This window comes from Polyodon spathula, chromosome 2 (assembly GCF_017654505.1).
Source record: "Polyodon spathula isolate WHYD16114869_AA chromosome 2, ASM1765450v1, whole genome shotgun sequence".
Taxonomy (NCBI): domain Eukaryota; kingdom Metazoa; phylum Chordata; class Actinopteri; order Acipenseriformes; family Polyodontidae; genus Polyodon; species Polyodon spathula.
The window spans coordinates 84,525,880-84,550,546 of NC_054535.1; the positions used below are offsets into that span (position 1 = coordinate 84,525,880).

Below are 24,667 nucleotides of genomic sequence, written 5' to 3' on the forward strand. Positions count from 1 at the left end.
TGCAAGTGTACCTAGAAGAACTGATGCTGTTTTGAAGGCAAAGGGTGGTCACACCAAATACTGATTTGATGTAGATTTTTCTTCTGTTCACTCACTTTGCATTTTGTTAATTGATAAATATAATCTATTAACATGTCTATTTTTGAAAGCATTCTTACTTTACAGCATTTTTTCACACCTGCCTAAAACTTTTGCACAGTACTGTATGTTTAATTTAAATGTACACATTGACAGAATTATAAAAAATACTAATATTCTTCTTTTTGCTGTTCATTATGAGAAAAAAAAAAAAAAACATTATTCCATGTCTAAAATGTAGCACCCTAATTTTTAATACAATTTTTTTTTGTAGCCTATGGTTTTCTGATTCTGATTTCTGTTTTGCATTACTGTTTGTTATTTGTAGAAATAAGTAATATGAACATAAAATAGGTCAAGATCAATTCTGCACTGCACTGAAACACACAATCACACAACCTTTGCTGAGGGAAGGTATCTCTTTCATATAGATTAGGGGGCGGGGGTTGGCATTACGATTAAACAAGATAATTTACTAGTTAATGTTGTGTCATTTAGGAAACTATATGATTTTGGCAGTACTGCAGTGTGCCAGATAAGGCACTTCAATGGCTAATCAATGTCATCCAAATGGAGGTACTTAACCCTACAGGAAAATGAAAGGAGACTGGAAGGGCTATCCTCTTTGATAAGAGTACACAAAAGTGAAATACTGAATTGGGTTTTATTAAAACAAACAAAAATAAAATTAGCATATGGCTATGTTTTATTAAAAAAAGAAACAAAATGCCACGATATATATATATATATATATATATATATATATATATATATATATATATATATATATATATATATATATATATATATCAATTTCCCATTAGCACAAGCTTTATACTCACTGGTGACCCACTGTTTTCTGATAAAGAGCTTTTCATTCTTTGGTTGTGTTTTGTACTTCAGTTCGGTATATGCAGACATCTCAAAGATAGTGCTATAGATTCAAAGCTGCCACTGTCTGCTGGTGTCTAACTACTTAATGTGTTGTAGCTCAAACTAACTCAGAAGTGTGTTCCTGCATCTGCTTGTATGTGTCTAAATGCTTCCACCTCTTTACTACATGTGTTAAGCAGTATGTTTAGCCAGCTGGACTTTTTTTAAATTTTTTTTTATCTAAGATATGAATGAATATTTATGACAATGCCTTGGGACGGTTTTATGATGTAGTAGCATTATAGTGCACTTTATAAAGCACAGTGCTTTAAAGTGATGTCAGTGTGGAGCAAATACTATAAATCATGGCTGATACTCACAGGTATGCTGTCTTCAAAACTGGAGGGAGCCAGAAATCTGAGACCGAATGCATTGCATGAATCTTTTACCATTATTTTTGCTTTGATCACACTGGAATTGGTACTGCATTGGGGTCAGGCATTTCCAACTCGCTTGTTTTATCAGGATACATGTCTGCTGATTTGTGGGAAGCTAACTGTTTTACGTTCCTGACAAACACCAGTGATTAAAATATAGTGGCTTTCTCTTGTTTCCCTGATAAAGGTGGTAGTGGACAGGCTCCACGCAGATTGCTTTTTAATGAAAGCAATGCATTATCTTACCTACACACCCTGCCTCGTGTTGTTAATGTATTCCTTCTTGGCACTGCATTAATCTTCAAATTACTATTCTAAAAATGACCCCTAAGTATGTTCTAAGTATTATTCTTAATGGCAGCATCACTATCTTAGGTTTCAAATAGCACTGGCAAGGCGTTTTTGGCAACAATGCCCTGTTTCTGACTGGTACATAAGGCATGTCCTTAATGCTCAAAGAATGTCAGTATTCTTCTTCTTTGCAGATAAATACATCTTTCATATATTACACCTAACCACTACTGAATAAAGGCAAATTACAATTTGTGCCCCTGAAGCCAAGTGACTATCAAAGCACATAATAATGTATTCCAGGGCAAAAACACACCAATATATCATGCAGTGTTGTTAAATGAGGAAACGCTGCCATGAGAAGCTAGATCAAAACTTTTCTCAGCCAGCCTAGACCTGAACACTTTTGTGGTTAGATAAATAGAGATTTATTATTTTCTTCATTGAACCACGGCCAATATTTTGTGCAGATACAGAATATTAAGTATGATATACTGCCCATTTTATATTTCATGTATATGTAGTGTTTAAAAAAAAAATAATAAAAAAAAAAATGTCATGTGTGCTGTATAAGAACTTTGATGCTACCATTATGTGGGGCCATGAATTTTGGTTTAACACCAAACAATTTGGTAGCATTGTGAATTTTGCTTTTAATACCAACATGTATTCCCGCCTTAGCTAATGCTGAGCACAGAATTTAAATGTAATCTGCTCCCTGGCGTGTACAGCATTTGACGACTCAGTCTTCCTTTGTAACATTCCATGCTCATTTGCAGTACACAGGTTTAACATTTCATTAATGTGTCTATAAAAAAATAAAGTAAAAAAAGATTTATATATAAAAATTTTAAAAAAAGCTACCCACACAATCGTCTGGTTTTACAGAGCCTGATTAGCACTAATCTTGCACTAATCGTGGTCTATGAAACCAGCTTGAGGACACTACTAAATGCAATCCCGCGCTGTAAATCAATCTTGAGTGTGTAGATAAAGCAGCTGAACAAGAGGCTGTCCCTATATGCAGATAAAGTGTTTTGATGCTAAACTCTATGAGTAAATCAAAATCAATATACACACTGAGCAGACCAGTATATGCAACAGCATCTATACAAATAAGAAGAGCAACGTGTTAATACACTGCATTTCTTAATTTGCATGCTCTGTGTTCAAAGGTGTTCGGTTGTAATTAATGTAATTCTACTTTTTAATTTATTTTCCACCTAAATTTTGCTACAGGAACTCAATGGAAAATAAATAAACGTCACAGTTCAAAATGACTTTTGCTTAGGACCCAGGGCAATATCAAATCGCCAAGTTGGACTGAAGTGCTTGCTTAGGACCCAGGGCAATATCAAATCGCCAAGTTGGACTGAAGTGCTATTGCCGATGCCTCCATGCATTAACTGTATGAATATTTGGTGTGTCCACATCCTCAACACACTTTTCCAGTACATCTGTGTGTCCTGTAACCAGGGATCTTTGTAAATCAAGATCTAAATGTGTAACAAAGCTTCTGGGACAAACGTTTAATACAGTAGTTTATGGTGAATTTCTGTTACAATACCTTTTCCAATGCATTTTACTTCCAGGAGAACTCCTGAAGATATGGGGCCCTCCTACAAGACAAGAATGAAAAATAAATTATTATTAATAATAAATAATCCATGGTAAACAAGTTCCCAGTTCCTAAAAATGTGAAGCAATCTACTCTTTTTTTATACTAACACACACAAAGGTACTGTATATATATATATATATATATATATATATATATATATATATATATATATATATATATATATACAGTACCAGTCAAAAGTTTGAGTACACTTGCTGGAAATTTTTTTTTTTTCATAACTGACGTTGTTTTACGTCGTATACGTTTCTGTAAATACTTGAAAATGAAAACACATGTTACAATATACAAAACCAAACATAAGGAGTATCAAATCAATGTTCAAGAAAATTTAGAAAATTGTCTCTAAATCTTGGATTCCTCAAAATAGCCACCTTTTGCCTTAACAGCCTCACAAACACGAGGCATTCGGTTAACAAGTTTCAGCAGGAAATCACCCGACATATCTTCCCAGCTCTTCTGCAGCAATTACTAGAGATGTAGGGCACTTGTGGGTAGCTTTGCTTTGACTCTTCTGTCCAGTTCGTCCCATACAAGTTCTATGGGATTGAGGTCTGGAGACTGGGCAGGCCAGGTCATTAGATTGAGTTGTCCTTCACTTTTCTTCTTTGCCAGATAGTTCTTGCACAACTTTGAGGTGTGTTTTGGATCATTATCTTGCTGAAGAATGAAGGACTGTCCAACTAGCTGTAATCCTGATGGAATGGCATGCCTCTGAAGTATGCTATGATAGCCATGCTGGTTGAGCTTGCCATGGACTTGGTAAAGATCACCAGCAAAGCAACCCCAGACCATGACACTGCTTCCTCCATGCTTGACAGTGGGAACCACACATGCAGAACTCATGCGCTCACCCTCTCTGCGTCTTACAAATACTCGGCGGTTGGACCCAAATATTTCAAATTTTGACTCATCAGTCCTTAAGAGCGACTTCCACTCCTCAGACATCCAGTTTCTGTGTTTTTTGGTCCAGGCAAGTCTCCTCCTCTTATTCTGCACTCTTAACAATGGTTTCTTTGCGGCAATTCTTCCAGTTAGGCCAGCTTCACGCAATCTCCTCTGAACAGTTGATGTTGAAACATCTGTACTTCTAGTAATATTTAGCTGAGCTTGTATTTCAGGGGCAGTTGATCGCCAGTTTCGCAGACTCGTGACTTGACTGAACTTGTTCTGACTCTGAGGTCACCCTTGGCCTGCCTGACCTTGTTCGGTCCTAATGAATGCCAGTTTCTTCAAATCTTGTTTGGTCTTGGCCACAGCAGTTACAGACACTTGCAAAGTTCTTGCGATTTGTCTTAAAGATTGACCTTCATTTCTTAAAGTAATTATAGTCTTTTTTCTTTGCTTAACTGAGCGTATTTTGCCATTTTCTGCTCCCTTACATTCAGGAATGACAAACTTGTGCCTATGCTACCTATATTTAAGGTAATCATGGATCCGCGCCTGTTAACAATACTTGGTGAGAAAAGGTTAACTAGGTAACATGCTAGTTAACTCAGAGAACATCTAACAAAGACACTTTCATACTTAGGCCAGTGTTCTAACACCGTGTTATACACGTTTCAGACTTGGGCTTGAGACTGAAATCCTCTTGCTTTGGGTGACCATTTCATAGAAATTGACACGATTTACATTTCCATCTAAAAATTAAATTTTTGAATGGAATTCACTTATGATTATCAGCTTATATAAGTACACATATCATATAATGAAATACTAAGTGTTTATAGTTAAAAGCATAGATAATCATGAAAAACCTGGTCTCAAGCTGGTGTACTCAAACTTTTGACTGGTACTGTATATGTGTGTGTATATATATATATATATATATATATATATATATATATATATATATATATATATATATATATATATATATATACACACACACACCACCACACTATAATATATATATATATATTATATATATATATATAGATATATATATATATATATATATAATATATATATATATATATATATATATATGAATACTATATTATAAGCTAAATAAAAATTAATAAGCTACTTTAAAAATTAAAATTGTACAACTAAGTCCAACTAATAAGCTGAGAGGAAACAGTAAAGTGATGTACATGCAAAATAAAACATAACACTAAACATGTTAACTATGTTATCATCTATTATAATATTACCAACAACATTATTTTATCAACAGAGCTACAGTAATGGTAAATGTGATACTGTAAATACTTGTGTTTACATATTTACATATATTATGTTTTCACTTTAAAAATAATCTTATTGTGAGTGTTTATTCAGTCTTTTGGACACAGTGGAATTATGACTATAGTTGGGTCTTTTGTTGTTATTCTATTACTGTTATATTATAAATATTGAAAACATTTTACCAGTAAAAGACGGAAACAAAAACAGAAGTAAAATTTAAGTGTCACCGTATATAGTTTATTTTATATATTTTTTAAACTTAAGGAAATCGTGATGTTTTAGTAATGGGTAAGGTATGATCGTGAGATCATGATTTTCATAAAATACAATACACCCCCTTGTGGGTCATTGAAATATTGCAGCAGGTTAAAAAAGATTCATTGTGGCAAAAAAGAAAAGAATACTGTACATCAGTGTCTCAGAATGTAAGAGGTATATTGATTCAGTAAAACCTATTATTACATCCTGTGTATCGCCCCATAAAAATCTACATGTATGTTAGTAACTGAAATAGTTTTCCTATTATACAACTTTATATATTTACCTAAGGTCTACAATTTTACTGTATTCAAAACTGATATATTATTGCACAAATACCAAGATATGAGTGTGTGTGTCTTTTAATATGAGTTTGTTTCTGCCAAATTTATATATATATATATATATATATATATATATATATATATATATATATATATATATATATATATCATACTTGACTAGGAACTGGCAATATACATAAAAAGTAGTATAAATATATAGTATTTAATTTGACACTTATGGACCCATATTCTGAAGCAATTTGCATTTGCCTTTGATTCAGGCTTTCCTTTATTGTATTTACACACCTCTGCCTGTTGGGAGTAATGGTGTTTTAGCTGCTCCTTTTCCTGAAGGGCATGTTCAAGTTGTTTTCTCATGTCCTCAAGTTGGGATAAGTGCTGTCTTCTCTGATGGTCCAGAAGAAACTTCTGAACCTCCATTTCCTGCTGAAGGCTCTCCAGCTCCTTCTGAGTAAAGACATGAGTGTATGTCAAAGCATTTAAGACATGGTGCGCTTACCTTTTCTGCTGTTTGCTTTCATTTTTTATGGTTCTGATTGAAATTACTCTATGATTTCTTTGATACAGTCTGTGTTCAGAGTGCTTTGACCTGAGCTCAGGACCAGCTCTTCAGCTCTAGTTGCTTCACAGCAGATGTTCACCAAGTGGAGCTGGCTCTTACAGCGATACAGGTGCTGATCCTGTGTCTGCAGTGAAAAGGAATCTGGCAGCTCAAATTCGAGGACTGCTCTTGAACTCAGCTCAAATAAAACTATATTTGAGTAACAGCAATAAGAACCAATCATAATGATTGCAAACATCATAAAAAGGGAAATACAACTTGAATTTGAAGCCACCTTCTCTTTAACACACATATACCATAACACACCATTGGCTTTGACTTTGGTTGAGTCAGCTTCAGGTGGCAATAACGGCACTGCAGGTTACTTCTGCTCAAATATGCAGGTAATCGCGGAGGGTGCATGCAGTCAACAGGATTGGGTAAATGTCCTTCCTGACAAGCCACTGCACTACAGCGGAGGATAACTGTATGACTACGTATTAGTGTGAAGCACCAAAAACAATAAATGTCTCAAAGCACATTTTAAGTTTAGGCATATTTTTTGCAGTGACTACAGATTAGGAACTCTAAAATGCACTAGTCACCTCAATCTGGCACATTTATGTTAAAATCTTTGCACAGCACTTGGTTTAAAAGTTGGATATACGCACCTCAGCACCCAGAGCTGTAAGAAGCCTGTGTTTTTTTTATACCAGACTGGTTGGATGAGAGAAGAGTATAATCTTTTGAATATTATAGGAATATAATTGTGACAACAGTCATACTTATTTTATAATGTAAATAACAAGTTTAGCAACCAAAGTTATCATGCAAAATGAACATGAAATACTACTGGCAAACTGAAAATAGAAAATGTGGTGTTTCCATCTCCAATAATCCAATTTACAACTGGGGAGGTTTATGAATATACATTGTAAACTGTTTGAAAATGTAATTGATTCAGTAAAATATAGTCCCTGGGACAAATATTACACTAATTTGAACACTACTTGAAATGTATTCAGTGGCAAAACTAACCATATTTGTATTCGTTCACCAGAAAAAGATATCATGACGTCTGAAATACAATAAATAAATGGAGTGTTTCTCTCCTTTTTTAATTCCATGGGTTATTCTCTTTTATAAGCTAATTCACAATTAAACAATATTTGCTTTGTAAAATTGATTTGTGAAGGTCTGTTCATTCTTAACTATGGCTCTTGAGCATTACTACTTTCTTATTCTGTACTGAACAATACAGTATCTGCCAGCAGGTGTTACAAACGAATCCTCCTGGAAGCCTAGAGTAGCTGTCAGTTTCATATCTGGTGCTACAGGGTTTTTCAGATTATCATAGTTGATGAACCACTATTTCAGAATTCAAGTCTCCCTATATGAGTTGGGCTGCTCACATTCACAACACAAACAAGATCCTGCATTTTTTTAAAAGGAAAGCTGACACTGAACATAACCTACAAAGCGCTTCTCCAGCGCATAACAAACAGTCTGAGTGCTTATCGGACTACAGTCGATATTATTTTAACCACCTCTGCAGTACAGTAGATACCTTCATAATTTCAGTTTGAGATTTGAAGTATTCTGCTTGAGATTTGAACTGAAGGCACTGCAGGTTTTTTACTTCACTGTGTTTTATTAACTCCTTAATGTTGCGTTCCTTCTTTTCCAATTCTGTAACAGAAAACAATTCAATTAACTGGTTTCAATGTAATAAACCTCCTACTTATGCAAACACTGTAAGATACTTGACCCTAAGCTTATACGATGCACTCACATTTTTCTGGTCTGGAGATTCTCACAACAGAATCAGTTCGTGCATTCCAAAGTATGTGGGCAGCACCACAGAAAAACAAATGTTGCTGCTGTCGCTGTTGTTTTTATTGTGCAGTCTTGTCTAAGTATAAGGATTTCTTACAGTCACTCATAGCTTCAAAGGGTAGATAACCAACCCACTCAGTCAAGCAAAAACTACCTCTAGTATTTCAGAGGGTTCAGACATTTTAAAGCACAACAGTAGCCTACCTTTTTGAGTTGGAGCTAACTTCACTGTTAAATTGGTTATCTCAGCTTCAGCTTTATTTAATGCCTTTTCCAGTTTCCTTCTTTTCCTGAAAAAAACAAATGTGTATAATTGTGTGCTAGCTATAGGAGGCTGTGTGGTCCAGTGATTAAAGAAACTGGCTTGTAAGCAGCAGGTCCCCAGTTCAAATCCCAGCTCAGCCACTGACTCACTGTGTTACCCTAAGCAAATCACTTGACCTCCTTGTGCTCTGTTTTTCAGGTTAGGGATGTTCTTGTTAGTGACTCTGCAACTGATGCAAAGTTCACACACACCCTAGTTTCATATCTTGTAAAGTGCTTTGTGATATGGTGGTCCACTATGAAAGGCACTATATCAAAATAGATTATTATTTATTATATGATACACTGCTTTATGCATATGGTATATGTACAATAGAGTAAACAGGATCAGGGAACTGCATAGTGTATACCATGGATATCTGCAATAAAACATACCAGCTACTACAGCATAAGTATGGGGTGCATCTAGAGTAACTGGAGACAGCAGTCCTATCAGATCCTGTCCACTAGGAAGAGGTATCTCCTCAAAGTTTACACTCAATCAGCTCTCTAGTTATCTCTTCAATATTTTCCTGTACATAATGATATTTGTTCAACTAACTAAATACTGTAATAAATTAATCTTTAATAATTAACTTTTATATTTTATTTATCTATGTGCTTATTATTATACTGCTTCCAAACAATCTGGTGAAAGCACAGCTGTCCCGCTTCTGACAGAACACATCATGCACTGTGCTGGCTGCGCTCCAGCGCTTGCTTTGATTTATAGCCTTCTTTCCAAGGCACTTGATTTGCTTCAATGTACTGTAACACAGTATTAGGTAGTCAATGAATAACATAACCATGAGTTTACTGTACTGTCTACTGTACATAAGCTTCTAAAGATATTTTTGATTTGCATTATTGCATGTTTGTTTCTGCATCCCTGGATAATTATTATAGGATAATTATTCTAGCAGAATGTCTGATCAGTTTTGGTACTGTGCTGTGCAGTATGATTTAATTTCACTACATACAGTTTGTAGGTTCTGTTTTTTTCTATTGAATCATAGACTGATTTATCTTTAGAAATATCAATTGTCTTTTATATATATATATATATATATATATATATATATATATATATATATATATATTATAGATATATATATATATAAAAAAGCACATACTTATTGCTTTCCTTTGATGAAACTGTGGCGTTCATGTAGTTTAACATCTCTTTATTAAGCTCTACTAATCGATGGGTTGCCTGTTCAGCAGAAAAAAGGGCCTCATTTACCTACATAAAAAAATAAAATGCATTATATTATTTAGTACATTGAACTATCATTTGATTTTACCTGTAATACCTGCCAACAGCTTATGAAATATTTCAATGGTACCCTTATTGCAATGTCCTCAACGTCACTGTCTTCAATGTCTGAGAGTTTTTCCTCCTCCACTGATAAAAAACTGAGGTGCCGAATAAAAAACTGCAAAAAATAAAGAAATTTCACTAAAGAATGAAAGTCATTTGTAAAACAATAGTTTTATATAATTTTTTTTAATGAAGTCAAATAAACCTATAGCCTTGGCCTGGGTTGAAAACTAAGTATCTCGCAGTATCTAATGAAAGTTTTCTTAACCACTTTACAAATGGGCAAGGTCAAAATAGAAAGAAAAAAAAAGAACATTTTATTTTGTTTTGTTTTTTGTTACCTCATGAAGTTGGTCTAGAATGCCCTGTCTTTCTCCACATGCATTTTGATATCCAATGATAAAAACCGTTACTTGTTGTTTGTATTTGTTTCTTTTCACTGAATCCTTTAACATTTCTTCCAACTGGTTCTGAAAAAAATAGGTTTTATTTTGTATTATTCCACACCAGAAAAATACACAAGTACCAGCACACAATTAACATACAATACTTGTAATTGGACATGTTAAGGCAACAGTTGTTATGTGACAGTCGAAATATAGCTTACCAAATCTTCTAAAAACTGCATATTTCCACATTTAATGCTGTCTTCTGTTGGTTTGCTGTTTCTTTCATATTCACTTAGGGTCTAAAAAGTCACAAAAAAAAAAAAAAAAAAAAAAAAAAGTGATGCACCCCGTAGTTATATTATTTTCTCATTGTGGCAAAGCTTTAAGAGTGATATAATATTACACATGTCGTCCTAGACATAAAACATGACTTTGTTGTGATGTGAAATATGTAAATTAATACGAAGTATTTATTATTAAGCTTTTTTTTCTGAAAATAATTCAACTCTATTTCACAGTGCTTACCAGGGAGACCCTATTTTTGATACTCTCCAGTTCTTCCTTCATTTCTTCCTTTTGTCTTCTGCTGTATACTTCTGCAGCTCTAAGAAGCGCAGCAAACGCTGGTCCACCTCCACCTTTGACTGACTCCATCGGTTAGTGATGCAGTAACCCAGTTCGGTCGCTGAGGAAGTTGTAATTAACAAGGTACCGTAAGGTAATGTTTATTACAGCTTCCGTGCTTAAACAAACTTTTATCCTACCATCAGTAATCCCATTAAATGTGCTCCAAATGTCCCATTGTGAAGATAAACACTAAATGAAGACTCAGCCCTCAATCCAGTAATCTAAACCAGGGCTAAACATGTGCCTTTCAGTTATTATATTATTGTTTCTGACACGTGTTTACAGTAAGTTTTCTTCCAAACTGCAATAACTCATTTCTATTTAAAATATAGTATCGCCTACTGAAGAGCCCCTGGCTACAGTAGTTACCTAACATATTTTTTTCAAACGTACTGCCTACAAGATTCTATTAGTAATACTGCCGGTGGGCAACATAAAATAGCCATCACTGAGCTAAGTCAATGAAGAAATCGTAAACCTCACCTTTGCAGTTGAATTTTTTGGCAAAATACTGTATTATTTTCAGTTGCAGTATCTAAACAAGGTGAGGCTGTTGCAACATGGTGTTACTAGTTAACGGTTTGCTGAATATTAAAGGTTGTTCATTAACGAAATGTTTTTTTTTTTTTTGTTTTTTTTTTAACTTAGCAGTAACTTTTATAGTGTCATGTGTGGTTACAGTTGCTAGGTTACAGAGACCCGATAGACAAAAAATGTCCATTAGACCCCCTTGGCTTGGTGAATTGTGTTTATTATGGTGTCTGACGCTGGTGAGGTGGCATCCTGTTATTAATCCTGAGAACTGCTTTACTCGTCCCACTTACTAGCAAATATGTGGGGGACTGCTAAAAATACAAATCTTACTGCAGAATATGCCTGTGTAGCTGGAATATTTTGGCAGGGTAGCCCAGCAGGGTAATTCGTTACCCCTGATATACACCCACTGCCTTGTTAAATTTTGGTTTTGCCAGATTTGTTATTAGGCCTATATATTTGTTCACATACTGGCACGCAATACTGTAGGTGTCATAACTTCATATAACAAAGCAAGGGTTGGTGTGATCAGTCAGGTTGAATCCCCAGTGCTAAACACAGATGTGCTTAATCCCAGTACAACCTCAAAGTGAAGCAGACAAATGTTCCAGTGCCCTTTTCCCTAAAGAAATATGTATTAGATTGATCACAGTATTCATTTTGTTATTTGAAATCATGTAACAAAATGATGTGTAATAATCTCCTACCGCAATACAAATGATTGACACTTTCCATATATGAAATATTATATTCCTTTCTATATATTGGCATTCTATTACTATTTTACAATTAATATCCCTTTAATGTTTAACTAATCTTTAGTTTGTTATTGCATAGGAATGGTTGACCAGGAAAATACCAATAACCAATACCTCTTTGATCTGATAGCACAGAATCCTTACAGCATCTCTACTAAGAAGCTATATTTTGACAGTATAAATCCTTGTAATTATGTTATCAGCAATAAAGTGAGTGAGTACCCAAATGTTCAGTGACCTGCAGTAACAGTCGTTCAGGTTAGACCTACTCAAAATGAAAAGCTTGGCAAAGTTATAACTTCAATCCTGGGACAGATGAAAATAAGAACCTAGTTCTCATTCATACTGGATCTACTGGGCCTGCCACGGGTTAACTTCATTCTACGCTAGTCTCCGAGTCCTTCTCTAAAACTCCACAGCTATTCATTACTCACAATTTAACGAGTAAGTAGCGGGGTTCCAAAAAATATAATGGTATACATACCCACATGTTGCTACAACTGTTTAAATAAAGTACCTGTAATTTTTTTCTTTCCATTGTTAACATCCTGACAACTTTTTACACTTAGAACGTTAAAGTCTGTTTCAAAGCTCTTTTCAAAATGTCAGCTCTAGTGCACTAGGGTTTGAGATCTGTCCTCTAATCACTGCAGAAAATGCTCTGGCTTTCCATTTGTACCACATGATGGATCGTTATTGATGTGTTGCCTGTTCGACAATGTGGGCACACAATCCTTACACTATCAGTGCACTAGAGCAGCCATTTTGAATGGTGCCTTAAAACACATTTTCAAAGTTATAAGTATTTAAAAAAGTTGTCAGGATGTTAACAAGATACAAATTACATATAATTTAGTTGCAACACGTGGGGATGTGTAACGCTATATTTTTTCAGAACCCCACTACTTAATGTTTAAGTGTACTTATTTACAGTAATTCACAAACTGTAACTAATTAAATACATACATGATATATGTTAATGAAATACTGAAGTAATAATTACCTTTATATATTTCTGTGTACTATACATATTTATTGCAATAAATTCAAATCATTAATCTGTACATCAGTATACTTGCATTACAGTCTTATACATTAACCAGCACCATCAGATCAGATACATGTTGGGAGGTTTCTCCATATTTGTAAAATCCAACCCACAGCTCAGAATATTGGCACAGATATTGAACTGCAATATAGGGACATTATAATGTCATTGACTTAGAACAGTGAACATTGTGTATATTTGTACCGGGTTGATAAATGTTAATATTTATAAAACCAATAGTATAATGTGAAAAAGTAACTCCCTTATTAATTTTGCTAAATACAAAAAAAAAAAAAAAAAAAAAAAAAAAATAGTGATGAGTCAGTGATGGTGCATGTTTATAAGTTTTAGAGTGGCAGTATAATGAAGTTGTTTAAATACAGTAGATTCCTACATGTATTGCTAGTTTGAAATGATTTAGTTGTTTTTTGTAACTAAATTGTTGGATTGTAATATACTCAGAACCAGGTACAATAGCAGTTTGCCTAGTTAGTAGCCAGTGCCACTTTTCATTCCCATCTAATCTATCGATATAATAAAAACATTTTTAAAAAGCAGTATTTTTTTTATCAAGCTTTATATCTATTATATTTCACCTCCCTCTTGGTAGAATAACACTGTGTAACAATTTTTTTTTGGTTCCTGGGTAGTAAGTGTTATTTCCTAATTGCTTATGCCTCAAAAGTATAAAAAATGGCTATTATTCCCCACAAACTTTGCTTTTGTGACCAGGACAGAGATATTTTGAAATTTACCTATTTTCCAGAACATTCCAGATAGATTCAGTGCTGAGTAAACTCGGAGTAACTTCTAGAACTTTCTAGAACTTCCCAGTAATATAAATAGTAGTATAAATACAGGGGCCTTAAGCCCACCAGTTCAGTTTAGTTCCAGCTGCCTAAATGGATACATATCTGCATTTTTCTGAGATGGCATCAAGAGGCTGCAATGGTGGCATTCCTGATGGGTCTCCGAGGCGGTTTTACCAAGTTTCCCTGCTATCTTTGCCTTTGGGACAGCAGGGACATCAAGGCGCACTACCACAGGCAGGACTGGCCACAGCGGACCGAGTTCTCTGTGGGGAGGAACAACGTCAAGTGGGAGCCACTGGTGGACCAGCGGAAGGTGCTGATGCCACCACTGCACATCAAATTGGGCCTTATGAAACAATTTGTCAGAGCTCTACATAAGGAGTCGGCAGCCTTCAAGTACCTTCAAGACTTCTTCCCTAAGCTGTCTGAGGCAAAGGTCAAAGCCGGTGTCTTCGTCGGACCACAGATAAAGACGATCCTGGAGTGCAATGAATTCCCCAAGAAGCTCACTAGTAAGGAGAAAAAAGCGGCTTGGAACAGCTTTGTCGCAGTGGTTCGGGGCTTCCTGGGCAATCACAAGGCCGAAAACTACGTAGAGCTGGTTGAGACTCTGGTGAAGAACTACGGCACAATGGGCTGTAGGATGTCCCTCAAAGTCCATATCCTTGATGCTCATCTTGATAAATTCAAGGAGAACATGGGAGCGTACTCGGAGGAGCAAGGTGAGCACTTCCACCAGGATATATTGGAGTTTGACGCCGCTTCCAAGGACAGTATAACGAGAACATGATGGGAGATTACATTTGGGGGGCTGATTCGTGAAAGTGATTTACAGTATAATCGTAAATCCCGAAAAACTACTGACTTCTAAATCTTTTGTAGTCATTTTTGTATTACTTTAGTATAACTACATGTTAATTTGGATTCATATGTTGTTTTTTTCTGACTTGTGAACATTGACTATGTGAACAAAAAGACCGTTTTCTCACTGGAAATAGGTAAATTTCAAAATATCACTGTCCTGGTCACAAAAGCAAAGTCTGTGGGGAATAATAGCCATTTTCTATACTTTTGAGGCATAAGCAATTAGGAAATAACACTTACTACCCAGGAACAAAAATTGTGTTACATAGTGTCTATCTTGAGGATTAGCTGATCTCAGTGTTTTCATCTGCCATTTATCTCAACAACCAAGTGTACAGAGATCAGGAATCAACTGTGTGGGTTCCTCTCTATCCATCCAAAGGTTCAGACACTCAGGTCAGTCACACTTTGAAACAAGCTCAATACAAAATGACATTTCAACATCAGTTGCATACTTCACTGTCTATTTTCCTTTTGGCAGACGATAACTGTATTTTATTTTGAAATAAACAGTTTAATGGTAACAGAAAAATGTTTGGTTAACAGTAGGTTTTGGATATATGTGTTCCTTTCTTGTTTCATGTTTGTGGCTATAACAGATTTCAATTAAAAATTAAATTTCCATAGTGGTATAATATTACTAATTTACAAGTAGTACATTTGTTCATTTTCAGAATACCCTCTGGATGATGCTGAATACAGACAGTACCAAATGTCAGCAACATGGACAATTTCACCACCATCCTGCATGAAAGATCTGAAGCCATTGTACCGAAAACTGAAACCTACGTGGGAATGGGTAGACCCTCATTCTTACTAGGGAATGTAAGGTAAAGTGTCTTAACACATATCTTGAGGTGTCTCACATTATTTTATATATAAGTTAACTTTCTTATTTTTGCAACAAAATCTATTCTCGATCTGGTCATCCAAACAGTCAGTTTCCTTCTGCTACACTTGAGTCCCACTCAAATATATTTTAAGAAGAAACCATTTGAACAACCGCTCAATTCCTTGTGTATCTTGAAAGGGTTAAAAAAAGCAAGTGTGGCAGCTTTTACTTGTACTGCCTCAGGGTTTCAAAGCACTCAACCACGTGTTATTTTTCTTGCAATAGTTCACTAAGACAAGTCTTTGTTTTAAAACCTAAACATTTTTATAGAGAAAAAGCGAAAGTTTATACTCCATGAGTCGCTAGTTTTTTATTAATTTAATGAATGAAAGTAAGTATTATATTACCAAGACATTTTGGTTTCACTTAAAAAAAAAAAAAAAAAAAAAAAGTATTTTAAAGGAATTAAACCATTACAATAGTATAAAGCTAGTAACACATTTATTGGAGTATTCTTATATCTGTTCTACAGCTGCATCCAAGTACTTTATTGTTTATCTTAAGAAATCTCATTTAATTTACTGTAGGATGATAGAAATAATAATATAAAATGTATAAAACAGATGTTTAAGACATTTTATTCAAACTGTTATTGCACTGCCAATAATAGCAACTATATGGATTACCTAACACACAGTACAAAATAAAAATGCAAAAGTAATGCAGGTTAATAAGAGTATAAAATAGTGCCACCCATTTGTAAAATACTGCAATTGTTAAAACAGAAATGTAATACCAACAGAAAGACATGTAAACATTCTCATTTACAAACAGTAGAGATCTGTAGTTAACGCTGCTGGAGTTAACAGAACATCTGTTAACATGGTATGTGGTATATACATTTCCATAGGCTCAGATTCCAATCATTACTGAAGTACCAAGATAGCATATACCTGTATCCATACACAGACATGGTAAAAATCACTTTGCACTGCAACATTCATAATATAACAAACAGTTCTGAAAGAACAGACCAGAAAACAAATACAGATATATTCCACACATGAATTGAAGTTTACAGGGGGAAAAAAAAAACAGGTTATCACAGTAATTAAAGAATTAGAATCCCTCATTCATAATTGTGTATTTCATACAGTAACCACCAAGTGAAATATTCAACTGCTAGTTATCTGTAGTTCGTCTTCATTAAAAAAAGGCATGCATTTTATTTCTAAAATAATGTTAATAAAACGTGTTAATGATTAAACCACTCTTTAATGTATCAGAAAAGAATGAATATATTCATACATCCTTTGAGTTTTGTTAAAAAATAGATTAAATACATGGCATGTCTAACTGCTTTTGAAAGTGCATAGATTTATAAATAGTTGTATTATAGAAGTTCAATGAACTATGAAAAAGAAAATGAGAGCTCAAATTCCCCTAAACAATATAGGACCTGTTGGCTCAGCATTACAAGAGTTTTTATGGGAGAGTAAATGTTCATAACATTCTGGATTCTGCATTCTCTCTTCGATGTAGGGTTGCTCAAAATGAACCAGAGGAAGACATTCATGTCGCTTGCACCAACACAGTCAAGGAAGATCACATAGACACAACGCTGCCTTTAAAGGAAGAGTTCCTGTAACTCTGAGTCTTCTACATTTCTTACAGTCATTTTCTCCAGAGAGTTCTTGAGGTCATCAGTGCTGTGAAAAACATACAAAAAATAAACACATTAACTGAAAAAACATACAGCTAACATGCAAACTAAGAATAAGATTGAAAACAGAACACAATCACTGGTCCCCAATTGAATGCACTGTAAATAACTAAACTGCTGCACCCTGGTACCTGTGTTGTAGGGAACATGGTCTGCTAGACTACAAGAGCAAGTTTTATCTGTTGCACAAAGTGATTAGGAACAAGGAAGCAGAACCTGAATTAGTGACATCAACAATTCAAACTAATACCACGAAAAAAATTGCATATAACATCTGTTACCAGATGATTTATAATGTCAACACAGTGGCACTGCAACAGCAATGCAATGGTTCTGTACTAAGGGAAATGGTAACTCTTGGCCAACTACAATGGTAGATGAATAAATACAGAATAGAAATCCGGTGCAGTACCATTCTACCATATCAGTACCATTGATTGTTAAAAAAAGTGTTGATTACATGCTGCTTTTTGCAGGGTTAAATCACAGAAAGTTACATTTTTGCGTCAATTTATGCATTATAGAGAGGGAATTATTTTATTTTGTATTTTAGTCAGATGTGTGGTGTTGTGTGTCCCGCAGTGCCCTCTACTGTTTATAACATTCTTCAGTTATAACGCTCAGATTGTGTGTGTCCCCAAGACCCACGTTATAGCGAGGGAGCACCGTGTGTGTGTCTCTCTCTCTCTCTCTCTCTCTCTCTCTCTCTCTCTCTCTCTCTCTCTCTCTCTCTCTCTCTCTCTCTCTATATATACACACACACACACACACACACACACAGTACTGTGCAAAAAGTTTTAGGCAGGTGTGAAAAAATGCTGTAAGAATGCTTTCAAAAATAGACATGTTAATAGTTTATATTTATCAATTAACTAAATGCAAAGTGAGTGAACAGAAGAAAAATCTACATCAAATCCATATTTGGTGTGACCACCCTTTGCCTTCAAAACAGCATAAATTCTTCTAGGTACACTTACACAAAGTCAGGGATTTTGTAGACATATAGTCAGGTGTATGATTAAACAATTATACCAAACAGGTGCTAACGATCATCAATTCAATACGTAGGGTGAAACAAAATCATTAACTCAAACAGAAACAGCTGTGTGAGGAATAAAACTGGGTGAGGAACAGCCAAACTCAGCTAACAAGGTGAGGTTGCTGAAGACAGTTTACTGTCAAAAGTCATACACCATTGCAAGACTGAGCACAGCAACAAGACACAAGATAGTTATACTGCATCAGCAAGATCTCTCCCAGGCAGAAATTTCAAGGCAGACAGGGGTTTCCAGATGTGCTGTCCAAGCTCTTTTGAAGAAGCACAAAGAAACGGGCAACTTTGAGGACCGTAGATGCAGTGGTCAGCCAAGGAAACTTACTGCAGCAGATGAAAGACACATCATGCTTACTAGCCTTCGCACTCGGAAGATGTCCAGCAATGCCATCAGCTCAGAACTGTCAGAAAACAGTGGGACCCTGGTACACCCATCTACTGTCCGAAGAAGTCTGGTCAGAAGTGGCCTTCATGGAAGACTTGCGGCCAAAAAGCCATACCTCCGACGTGGAAACAAGGCCAAGCGACTCAACTATGCACGAAAACACAGGAACTGGGGTGCAGAAAAATGGTAGCAGGTGCTCTGGACTGATGAGTCAAAATTTGACTCATCAGTCCTGTAGCAGTAGCAGAAGGCTGTAGCAGAAGGCAGTTTGTTCACCGAAGGGCTGGACAGCAGTACACGAATGAGTGTCTGCAGGCAACAGTGAAGCATGGTGGAGGTTCCTTGCAAGTTTGGGGCTGCATTTCTGCAAATGGAGTTGGGGATTTGGTCAGAATTAATGGTCTCCTCAATGCTGGGAAGTACAGGCAGATACTTATCCATCATGCAATACCATCAGGGAGGCATCTGATTGGCCCCAAATTTATTCTGCAGCATGACAATAACTCCAAACATACAGCGAAAGTCATTAAGAACTATCTTCAGCATAAAGAAGAACAAGGAGTCCTAGAAGTGATGGTATGGCCCCTACAGAGCCCTGATCTCAATATCATAGAGTCTGTCTGGGATTACATGAAGAGAGAGAAGCAACTGAGGCTGCCTAAATCCACAGAAGAACTGTGGTTAGTTCTCCAAGATGTTTGGGCCAACCTACCTGCAGAGTTCCTTCGAAAACTGTGTACAAGTGAACATAGAAGATTTGATGCTGTTTTGGAGGCAAAGGGTGTTCACACCAAATATTGATTTGATGTAGATTTTTCTTCTGTTCACTCACTTTGCATTTTGTTAATTGATATAAACTATTAACATGTCTATTTTTGAAAGCATTCTTACTTTACAGCATTTTTTCACACCTGCCTAAAACTTTTGCACAGTACTGTATATTTATTTTAATTATCTGAAGGGAAACTTAAACTGTTACTGAGCAGGCTGTAGGATATATTACTGTAGAATATATTGCTGTAGGTGGCAGGGAAAGCCAGAAGATACTGGTCTATATTATTGATCTTTAAATATCTTTACATCAGCCTTTTACTTTATATATATATATTTTTTTATACACACACACACACACACACACACACACACACACACATATATATATATATATATATATATATATATATATATATATATATATATATATATATATATATATATATATGCCTTCTAGGAACTGGGATACCCGATTCCTGGAAAGGGTTAATTACACCGTTTTTGCCTCTAAAGCACTGCGAACTAATGCATGCGTGTTTGTGGTTGTAGGCTGAAATAATCAAGTTACAAGGTCATTGTACGTCATGGCCGGAACAGGGGACAAGGGAAGGGAATAGCTGACCGCACGCATTTCTGTGTTCTGCTTTCACATTTTTTAAATGGTCAGTTTGAAAAATAAACTTTGTTCAACAGCTGGCCCTGCTTTAGTACAAAGCTCACGCTATATACTGTTTTACATAATGGAAACGTTGCACTTAAATTACTGTGGCTGATTCTTTGGCTGAAGAGATATTATCAGCTCATCATCTAACCACGGAATCTTGTTCAATTAAATCACTTAAACTCCTGACGGTAAACAATGCAACTAAATCTAGTGAGATGCAAGACACAAGAGTTGAAAAAAATCTATTCGTGTTGACTCAAAACTTTATTTTGGCACTCTACGATTTTACTGGTGAAAGATAGCATTGGTTTATTGGGTTCACAAAGGCAACTTTTTTCAGCTTGGTACGGTAACCTTTTCACGTCCTTGTTTGCTTAATTCTTGCTCTTTTTGCTGCATTACAGCCCTTCATTAATTATGTTAAGTTTTCAGGGCATTTTATTAATGGCATGTGTGTAAGTCACAAACCTTAAGTGTGTTTTTATTTGCTGCTGTTCTTGTTCTACATTTCCTAAACAACTGTTCATTTTAAGCTACTTTTTTTATACAACAGTACTCATACATTTGGTCACCATCACAACTGGGGTTCATGTATTCTGCTGGTGTTAATATACCTAATGAAGATACGCTGGTGTCAAAACGCATTGTTTGTTTTACAACCATGTCCTTTTTTTTAATCAATAAAGAGATTTTGATTAAGAATATAACCGAGCGGGAGTCAAGTATTTAAACCACATTAAAGCAAAATGATGAATTTTGTTTGTTAAGTCATTTAAATATAGGTTTGGCTACTTTCATTGTGCAAGTCCTAACCCCTGATAAAGCTGTCAATGTTTATTTATTTTTTTGTTCTTGCATTTCTAACAATTTTAACCGCATTCTGGAGCTCTGTGTTATAATTTCTCATTTCCCTGTGCTTCAGTGGTACAAACAGACTGATACACGATGGCGTGACTGACAGAGCATTGTGTTTTGAGGAATCATATCGTCAAAGAACTGTCGTACGTAACAGTGGCAAGCCTGTCACATACCAGTAAAGGAATATGTACCACAGGTTGAAAACCACTGATCTAGCCAGTCAAGTCGAGTGGCTCCGCTACAACAAGTCGCATGGAAAACCGAGACATATGATTTTAGCAAAAATTGGATTCGAAGAGGAATATATATATATATATATATATATATATATATATATATATATATATATATATATATATATATATATATATATACACACACACACACACACACACACACACACACAACTCCAGAATTATTGGCACCCTAAGGCTGTATAAAATAAACACAGGTAATGACCTATATTTTTTTCTCAAAAATATGGGAAAACTATAGCTAAAAACCTAAATCTACCACTTACCACTATTAGGGCAATAATTAAGAAGTTCAAAACAAGTGGAACAGTGGTAAATCTGCCTGGCAGAGGAAGCAAGTGCATCTTGCCCCCACGCACAGTGAGGTAGATGGTTCGGGAGGCAAAAAATAATCTAAGGGCCACAGTTGGAGAATTACAGAACTTGGTTGCATCTTGGGGTCACCAAGTCCCCAAATCTACAATTAGACACCAACTCCTTGCCAATAGCCTATTTGGAAGGGCTGCCAGAAAAAAAAAAAAAAAAAAAAAAAAAAAAAACCTTTATTGAGAGCAACCAACAAATGTAAGAGCCTGGAGTTTGCTAAACAACATTGGCACTTGGATTGGAACCGGGTGCTATGGTCAGATGAGACGAAAATAGAGCTCCATCGAAATCCACAAAGAAGTGGTTAATTGACCACAAAATCAACATTTTGCAATAGCCATCTCAGTCTCTGGACTTGAATCCCATTGAAAACCTGTGGTTTGAATTGAAGAGGACAGTCCATAAGGGCAGACTGAAGGATATCAAGGATCAGGAAAGATTCTGTATGGAGGGATGGTCTAAGATCCCTTCCAATGTGTTCTCTAATCTCATCAAAAAAACTATAAAAAAAGGCTCAGTGCCGTTAACCTAGGGGAGGGTGCACAAAGCATTGAAAACAAGGGTGCCAATAATTGTTACACTTAATTTTTTTTGGAAATAAATTTATAATTTGAGAAATGTGTAATTTTGGTTGATTCCCTTGAATCATTAATAAAATACAACATATTCCACATTTTGGACTTATTTTTGGAATTACAATATAGCTAATTACCTGTGTTATTTTATTTTATACAGCCTTTTTTGCTCATCTTTATCAAGGGAGCCAATAATTTTGGAGGTGCCTGCATACACACACACACACGCTACTTTGACATTATAATGATATAGCTACCAGCAATATTTTTCAAACTTTATATTAAGGGACGTTCATCTTTCAGTATCTTTTGCAAACTGTACATATTTTATTATTACAATACTAACTGTACTTCCTAAAACACAAACTTTGCCTCATCCTGCACAACGGTATGTTGATGAAACCATACTTTTAGAATAAAATATATAATTAATCATTGTTTAATAATTCCCAACATACCAAAAACATACCATGCAGAGTAACTGTTAGGAAGGCCATCAGTGATCAGCATGCAAGTGGGGTGATTGGAACTGAAGCTGCAAGGGTCCTAAAGGAGTGTAAGGTAAATGCTTTTTGAGCAAATCGTGCATCTTTTCCTGCCCAACATTCAATACATGCAAAAGTAAAGAAAGCAACTCCATGCAAAGTGTGATTACAAAATATAAATGTGTCAATTTCTGAATATAGTGTGGTACACATTTATTTTGTTATCTAACAAAGTTAAATCTGATTTAAAACTTTAAAAGGATAAGACTACTTTCTTGCCAAATTTGGTGTTTGTTGGTGTGCAACCTGAACTACGATATCCACACGTCTAATTACAAAATCCTTCTGCCTATGACAAGCACAAGACATGATGTTAGCAGTGCCTAGCTTTAAAAAGTTTTCATAATTCTGAAAAGGTGAAAATCAGCATTGAGCAATGCATCAGAAAGCTACAGCATGGTACACACACAAAGTGCTGACAAACATCTCTAAAGTCAGCCTCTATACTGCACTCACTGTCTTGTTCTTTAACTTTGTGGGAGTAATTTGGTTTGATTTTGAATCTGCTGCTTTTCTCCTTATGGGATTCTGTGGTAGACCGGTGGTTGACGTCTTGATAAGAGTGGTTTGGTAATGGTTATTGTTATTGTTCTGGTTTCCACTCAGGGATTCCATAATGGATCGGAAAGTTCCAAATGGTCTTTTCCAATGGTCTCCAGCCTCGCTGCCAGGTGGAGTCTTGGACATTCCTTTCCCACTCTCTTTGCTTCTGTCACTGTTCGAGTCACATTCCGTTTGTTCCACGTGCACAACAGCTTCTCCAAAGGTCACTCGGAGTTTCAAGTTTTGGGAAGTCCTCCTTTTTGACGATGGGGACTTGAGGGCACTTTTGGGACTTGTGGTAACCTTTTGGCCATTGGCACCATCCAAGCCAAACTGAGATGTTTCTCCAGCAGATATTCTTGGCAGACTCCCAGTCTGATAATGTGGTTCGTAATCTGGGTCGCTGCTTTCTGAAGAGGTGCTGTGTCCATCCACAGATTTTGATGAACCAGTGGCAAAGGCGTACTTCCGTCCAGCAGCGAATGTGTGTTTTTTGATCATGAAGTTTAAGCTTTCAGTGCATTCCACATTTTCAACAATGGGCTGCGGCCGACACTTGTCAGCTCTCTTAACAGGAGTGTTCTTCTGGTCTTCAGCGTTATAGGAGTCTGTGTCCGACTCACTAAGTGACCTTTGCATGATCAGCCGCAGTCTAGCCAGCTTCTGTTCCCTCTTCTCTGCTGGCATCCTTCTCAGAATTGTGGTCCCCACTCCAGCTCCAGACCCTTCCTTCTGCCTATCCTGGAACTCCAGAGAAAGTTTTTCTTGGGTGCATACATTCTCTGCAATCTCTTTTCCCAACAGCTGACGCAAGATTTTGTCAGAGTCTTCCTCCTTCTGTTTAAGCAGTCGCCTGCTGGTAATGTTACCAATGCAGCTCTTCTGCAGTGTTGAGTTACTTTGATCAGTTGGCTTATGTTCAGGAGAAAAAGGCACTTGAGTCCTGGTTGTCCCAGGGGACAAAGGTGAACTAGGAGGAAAAACAAAGAG

At 35.9% G+C, this 24,667-nt stretch overlaps 1 protein-coding gene across 4 annotated transcripts in view; it reads right to left on the bottom strand.

Moving 5' to 3' along the window:
- Window positions 1-16,376: 16,376 nt before the first annotated feature.
- The window catches only part of LOC121302539 (synphilin-1-like), a 47,992-nt gene continuing 39,701 nt past the window's right edge, over window positions 16,377-24,667 (bottom strand). For 2 of the 4 annotated variants that reach the window (XM_041232548.1, XM_041232533.1), the window contains 3 exons: window positions 23,591-24,647; window positions 23,059-23,135; window positions 16,377-17,645 (listed from right to left, as the gene is read on the bottom strand). In XM_041232548.1, coding sequence (XP_041088482.1) covers window positions 17,564-17,645; window positions 23,059-23,135; window positions 23,591-24,647 — 1,216 coding nt within the window. In that variant the 3' untranslated portion in view covers window positions 16,377-17,563. Of the gene's footprint in view, window positions 17,646-23,047; window positions 23,136-23,590; window positions 24,648-24,667 lie in introns of all 4 variants that reach the window. The other 2 variants (XM_041232539.1, XM_041232557.1) reach the window with 2 other exon arrangements.